The sequence below is a fragment of the Nanorana parkeri genome, unplaced genomic scaffold (assembly GCF_000935625.1).
Source record: "Nanorana parkeri isolate BGI_ZX_2015 unplaced genomic scaffold, ASM93562v1 scaffold732, whole genome shotgun sequence".
NCBI lineage: Eukaryota > Metazoa > Chordata > Amphibia > Anura > Dicroglossidae > Nanorana > Nanorana parkeri.
In genome coordinates, this window is record NW_017307000.1 from 566584 (window position 1) to 574053 (window position 7470).

The window sequence follows — 7470 nt, forward strand, 5'->3', positions numbered from 1 at the left end:
CTCATTTGTGATAATCTATACCTGTAGAGTGTTATTTGCCCTTTTCAGATGTGTCTCTTCTATGATGAGTTGAAGTCCATGTCAACATTTGATGTATGTTAATAATGTATTTTAGATTCAACTTTAAAGATGTTCTCCACGAGCCAGAAATCTCTTCAAAGAAGTGTTTCATTTTCTAATATGGTAAGAAGGTCTCTTCCAGGGTACAATTAGGGAGTGCTAGCTTCAAGTATAGAGACTAGTTTAAAGAAAATTTAAGGTAATCTCTTTAGCATTGTCACGTTTCAGATCTTTCTTGTGCCAGCTACACAATTAAGCCTTTTGGCAGTTTCATTATTGAGATTAGTAAACTACATGTTTTCCAGCTGACAGTGTCAAGATTTTCCTAGAACATTTTGAAGTGAGCAAAATAGAAAGTGATCCCTTGATAGCAGGCTTGATGTGTATCTGGAACTACGGTGTTGGCAGATGATGGATTTACCAGAGAAAGACATCCTAACTCTTTAGGACACTAAGCTTAACATCTTTTTTAGTAAATGCAGGGGTATATCCACTAGATGGGGTTACTTACTAAAGAAAGGAGCTATACCCAAGTGTTGAAATTCTGTCCCCGATGAATGCTGGGAAAAACATAAACATGAACTCTTTTACCAAAAGATTTATCTTCAGCCAGTCTTGGGATCCAGGCATCAGTTCCACAACACAGCCAGGCCCTAGACCTCCCTGCAGGCCACAATGCATTTAAGCAAAATAGCCTGATCAAGAAGCTGTGCCAGCCTGTGACTGGACAATCAAGGGGTAGCAGTACATAGATTAAAAATGTTTCCTGCCGTCTCCCATCTTGTAGTCATGTACCTGTACACATCAAATCCCCTGTTTCATAATGCTGCCCCTGCCGCGCACAGTGCTGCCAGCAATTGGTTGTAGGAGCTAATATCAAGTCAGATCCTGATGCTTAGGCCTACTAAAATATGTTTATATCAATACATATTTGAATTAATTGAGTTTGTAAAGTAATGTTCATGTCAAACTAGTGACCACTCCTGAATGAGAGAATAACTAGAGGGGAAAAAAAAACCCCAAACTCTTCCCCATTTTCATGGTATTGCTCCCTTGTTGGCCAGAATAGTGAGCTGCCACTCCCTTGCAGGCCAGGGAGATGCTACAGTATTTTAGTAGGTGAGGTGGTATGGCCATAGCAGGTCATAAGTGTGGGGGGGTTCCCTCTCTAGCTAGGGCAACTCACTTGCAATTACATGGATGGCTAGTGTGACACAGATGGCTTCGTCAGCAGAGAGATTTGAAAGTTGCTATGTGAAAATGTATAGTTCGGTGCCATTAACATCTGACATTTTGTCTAGCCATCTCAACCAACTCTTGATTGCAGAAACGACCAAATGGATCAAGGCAACTTAACATGACAGTTTCTATTAAAACTAAATGGATTGAAACTGTTGCTGGTAGGTTGACTTGTTTTGCAACTGAAAATTTGGCAGAAAGTGGTGGAAATTTCTGGAAAAGAACCTTTATGGCCAACATTAGTGCCATAGAGGAAGAAACAGAACCACTGAAGGAAGTGAGCTATGCTAATGTAGTATTATTAAGGCACAAGAAGCTTTAGAGACATAATGAAAATATATCATAATCTGTATTAAAAGCAGAAAGATATCAGTGGCATTCGTGGGGAATATTATGTTGCCTTGTAGCAGTAGTTAAGCAAATATATAGTGAAATATTTAATAATTTTACATTTCCTGTACATTTTTCCACAGGCATTGTCATCTTGCATTATCTTGCCAGGTGACACAACAGTGATGTGCTCCTCCTGGGATAATAATGTGTGCGTATTAACTCAATTCCTTTTTCTAAGATCTAACAGTCTGTTATTTATCAATTTAGCAGACATACAACCATACTATTACACATAGATGAGTCGCATACAGTTTGTAGGACATGGCATCAATAAACAGTTAGACCTTTAACAACGAATTATGGGACTTTTGAAGTTAATTGGTTGGGGTTATGGGTGTCATAGTAAAGGGGGGTAGATACTTATGCTCACTTTCTTTTGGTCTAAATTAATGTTTGTGTCACAGTAACAATTATTTTGCACCTACAAAGTGGTAGGCATGTTGTGTACGTGGTAAAACCCCCCAAAAAGAAGCTGGAGCCGACAACAGTATTTTGTAACACAATATTGGATTCAGTAAAATAGCAAACATTGATGCCTATATGTGGGTCATTTTCAAGCTATTTCAGATTACTGTGTTGTCTTCTCATTGTATCTGATAGAATGTTGCAATCATGTAATTTGTTTGGGCTAAACACAGATCCGGTAAGGATTAGATGCACCAGATGGTAAGCAGCAAGAAATAATAAGAAATACAGTGAAAGTTACAATCATTTTGGTTCTAAGGTTTCCTGTCCGAGTTCCTTCAAACACACACAGGTTGTTAGGCATGAAAATCGGTAGTGTAACTTGTGGGTGATACGCGTTTGTTTCTCCATATGAATGTACTAAATGTGCTAAACTTGTCCTTTTTTTTCAGGTATTTTTATTCTATAGCATTTGGGAGGAGACAAGACACTTTAATGGGACATGATGATGCTGTTAGCAAAATCCACTGGTGTAACAACAGGCTGTTCTCAGCATCCTGGGATTCTACAGTAAAGGTGCATATCAGTTGTCATATTTAAAGTGAGTGATATTAGCCTAATAGTATACTGAGCTTTTGAGGATCCGATCTAGTCCTATATAGATAAAAAAATCTAATGTGAGCCATCTGGTTTTATTGCCACTGGACTGTCTTAAAGGGTCATTAAACCCGAGCTTTTTTTGCATATATCTACTGGTAGCTAACAATAGATATATGCAAAAACATTTAAAAAAAAAACTTTAAAAAAGGGTTTAAACTTACCTGTGTCTTCGCCACACGCTCCCATCAGAACATCTGAAGAGTCTCGGGCAGCCGCAAAGGATCTTGGAGCGGGCGCATGCGCAGTTCAGATGTTCAGCCGGGAGACGAGGAGAGACACAAGGTAAGTCTATGGAGCAGCGTGCACCTGCACAGGCTTTGTGGGGCGTCTGAGGAGGACAGAGGATTCAGTGCTGGATCAGAGACCCGCACCAGCGCTGAAAGGACAGCTGAAAAGGACAGTAAGAAAATGATCGAAGCAAGAGGCATCATTTAAGGTAAGTCCCTATAGCAGGATTGGGAAGGGGCAAAAAAAAGTTTGACTTTAATGTCACTATAAGCTGGCCACACACCTATAGATTATCTGCAGACTTTCTATCGTCAATTGGAAAAAGTGCAACCATCTACGCTAAACTGTGTGGATGGAGGAATCTCCCACTGGGCCAAGCTTCAGTATCTTGCCAGTTGGCCCCTCTGGCTCACAAAATACCTGAATAATCTGATTGGATACAGGCATTGTTCAGGTGTTTTGAGAGCCAGCGGGGCCGACTAGCAAGATACTGAAGCTTGGCCCTGCGGGAGATTTCTCCATCCACACAGTTTAGCGTAGTTGTAGGAATCTGTTGCACTTGTTCCATCTGACCATAGAAAGTCTGCAGATTATCTATAGGTCTATGGCCCACTTTAGGTGAACCCATAGGTTTACTTTAAATAAGTAAGAGCTTTTTATTAAATTAGTTCTAAAGACCTCATGCAATTTGTTACTTTTTGCAAGTACAATTTAAAATTCCCAAATTTTAAATGCAGCTTGGTTTTTAGACTTTTCTATAAAGTTGTAAGGCTGGGCATACACCTATCAATTTCTTTTCGTTCGACCTGCAGGCTGAATGAAAAAGATTTATGCGATTCCTCCATCAACACAAACTGTGTCAATCGAGAAATCGCCGCTGTTTGCATTGTATTCTGATAGGTGCTGCCGCCACCTGTCATAATACCCGATCAGAGCAGGCAGCTCACTGGCTCCTGGCTCTGATCATATGAAGAGTTTCCAGCAGGCTCCCTTGACCACCCGATCGAGGAATGCAGGCTGAAAGAGAGCCAAGAGCCTCACACACTGTGTGAAGTTTGGCCGGTACATTAAAAACTGGCTGAAATTCGGCCAGTGTATGGACATCTTTAGACTTATTTCATATGGTACTAAATACTTTGCTACTTTTCTTTATTTCTGATTACAATCCTTTTAAGCAGCAAGGATAGTACAAAAAAGTTCACATATCCTTTAAAGTAAACCTGCACTTTGCTAATGCTGGACAAAACAACAGATGCATTTAACTGCTGCCTGTTCCAGCTATTCATCCTCGGCTCCTTTTGCTACTGCCGATGTGTTCAGCCACAGGGAATAAAGAGATATATTTGATACTTTTTAGGTATAGGTATCATGTGACCCATTCTGCTGCTCTGTTCAGCTATTGGTAGCGAGGAGAAGAAGCTCTGTGCAGCTTTCATGTTGGAACTTGGAGTTTACAAAAGGCTGAACATACTGTTGTCACTGTGACGTCTTTGGTGAGTGAAGAGAAACCCATCAGTACTGTGTACGCTCCAAGGTGTGACTCGAGGCTTTAACAGGGCTTCTTTTTCTCCCTCCCACAGGTGAAAGCAGAAGGGACATATAGGGAAGGGAAGTATATCAAGGTGGAGTGGGTGGTTAAAGTGTATTTCCACTTTTGCAATCGTATTTGAGAAAAAAAAACCCTCTGTATGTGTGTAATGTGTTCCCATTCACACAGCATACCTCAAAGCATTTTAAAATATTTCTTACTTATAACAAATATAAAGTAGATGTTATCCCGATTTGGAAATTAACCTTAAGTGAATCTGCTGCTTTGTCCTGCATGTACAAAGAATAGATTCACTTTACGCTTCAGTGTTCTTGTATTCATTGAAACCTCCGCTAATCATGATTTATTCATGATGTGATGAAAAAATGTTGAAATTGAGTGAGTTTTAGTGTTCACTAAGTAAAAGAATTAGCATGCTAGGTGCTTCAAACAGTTTTGCATACTGTAATGGATGAATAGAGACTTAACACAGTTTTGCTTGGATGTTTGATTGTTTCAAAGGGAAGCATTAAAAGCCTGTAACCTAATATAACTTATGACAGGTCTTTTGATCTGTTACATTGTAACCAATCTTTTGGCAGCAGAGGGTGTTCAAAGGCCTTTTCTCCTCGTCCCATCCTGCAGGTGTGGAGCTGTGTGCCTTCCGATGTGTGCGGAACCAAGAGAAACAACTTTCAACTGCTGGCTGAATTAGAACATGACGCTGGTGTGAGTGTTTTAATTGCCTGTATGTCATGTATTAGAAGGAATATCACAGCATGTAGTGTTACATATTTTATTAGGGATGGCATAAATGGACTCAGATTTTTAACCTTATAAAGAATCAAATATTAAAGTGACACTAAAGTTAAGAGTTTAATTTTAAAAATGCATTCCAGTACCTTACTAATAACAAAAAGGTACCTTATTTGTGTATCACTCGGCTGTAGATCCTCAAATCATCTCTGAATTGGTGCCGACACTGTCCTTCCTTCTGGAGGGTGGCTACTTTTGTTCCCCATGGTCCCTGTGTGTATTGTAAAGTAGTCACCACTTTAAGCTCACTCCCGTCATGGACTTCAATCTCAGTACAAATTAGTAAACTAAACATGAGATTGTAGTCCATCACGGGAGTGAGCTTGGAGCGGTGGCTACTTTACAACGCACACATGGACCATGGGGAACCAAAGTAGCTACCCTCGAGAAGGAAGGAAAGTGTCCGCACCAATTTAGAGATGATTTATGTGAGTAATGTACAAATGAGGTCCAGTATTTTTGATAGTTCAGCTACTTGAATGCATTATTAGGATTTAACTACCGATTTTAGTGTACCTTTAAGTTATATGGCGTAAATGACAAGTTTAATTTGCACAAATTCACTACACTTGAAGAGATTCTTTCTTAAAGAGAACCCATAGTGAAGAATAAATGGAGGCTTCCATTACATAGTTACATAGTTAGTCAGGTTCAAAAAAGTCCAACCTCCAATTGCTGGCCTCCTTCTGTAATTTACCTTTTGTCTAGCTGCCTGTGGGTTCAATACTTTAAGTGACCCTGGAAAAGTATGCAGCCATTAAAGTAGCAACTCTTGAACGAAACTTTTTTTTCAGGCCTGTAACTTGAATGCTATTAGATGTAAAGGACCGGTCGCTGAGCTATTTTTTTTTTCAGAAAGAGAGATCAGCAATGTAAGCCGTCTTCTATCCAAGCACACATTTATTTATAGGGAAATCTATAGACGATATTCTAATCGAGTATATTGTACAATTCAAACTGGTAAGCTCTGTGCAAATCTTTCTATGAGCTAAGGTTTTAAAAAGCCTAATTGTATATGTATATTGAGGCTTCCTTATTTGCTCAATATACAGGCTCTACTTTCTAGTGCTAGGTTGTAGCTACTGATGGTTTGTCCTTACTCTAAAATAAGTGATTATCATCAAACAAGCAGGGTGACCAGTGGAGCAGCTCATAATGTGGGCCATCGACTGTTCATATGTTCCAGACACCGTAGTTGTTGTCAGCGTGCTCCAGTATTACCATGTGTGGTCCTCAGATAACCTCTAGAGCTTGGCTGCACTTCATCATAATTTGATATGAATGAATGCCTCTTAAAAGCATTTTTGATGTATTAATATTGATTTCAAATACACTATATATGCTGTTGAGAAATCAATTTCCATATACAGAAAAAGTAAATTCATTACTCATTCATTTTGCATGTAAAAGAGTTATGAATCTGACCAACATTACAAAGGCAAAATCTTTTGTGTCTATTATACACTATTCTATCACAGCTGGCACTTCTTTATACCCTCTCTCACAAATGTAACTTTTAAAATAGGTAAATATTAAAGCAGAACTCTGTGTAAATCTTTTATTAACCCTTGCAGTAGAGCTGCAAGGGTTAAGTGCTCATTTTGGTGTAGGGCTGAAAATAACGGTTATACTCACCCGATCCTACGAGCCAGCTGGCTGTGTCAGGGGTCCCTGCAGCCTGTCCCCTCCTCCGCTGCAACAATGGAATGTGTCTCGACATCCTCATGTTCTATACACTGTGTAAAGAACGTGACCTTTAGACCGCTGCAAGAAGAGACGCTCCGGGGACTGGTCTGAGAGCAAGTCGGGTGAGTATAACTTTTTTTTTATTTTCAGCCCTAGACCACTGCAAGGTTTAATGAAAAAAAGTTACCCAGAGCTCTTCACTAATGCAGTATATGCATTTAAAATGCTTTCACTTATAAAAACGAATTGTACCATCAAATCGTCATCTAAAATCTGGTCAGATGATCCCACTGGTCTGCTTCCAATTTTAAAGACGCAGGATATAACGAGGGGTCCCTGCAGAGGCTGAAGCTGATAACATTATCTAGCCACATGGAGATTTTTTTGTTGTCTTTTTGAAAAACACAGAAATGACAAAGGTACATTTTATGCTAATCAGCCTTTTGGGTGGGGGG

At 39.6% G+C, this 7470-nt stretch overlaps 1 protein-coding gene across 1 annotated transcript in view; it reads left to right on the top strand.

The window, feature by feature from the left end:
• The window catches only part of NSMAF (neutral sphingomyelinase activation associated factor), a 59992-nt gene that overhangs the window by 45668 nt on the left and 6854 nt on the right, over positions 1–7470 (top strand). The window contains exons 24-27 of the mRNA XM_018564189.1: positions 116–183; positions 1773–1840; positions 2550–2673; positions 5159–5242. Coding sequence (XP_018419691.1) covers positions 116–183; positions 1773–1840; positions 2550–2673; positions 5159–5242 — 344 coding nt within the window. The remainder of the gene's footprint in view (positions 1–115; positions 184–1772; positions 1841–2549; positions 2674–5158; positions 5243–7470) is intronic.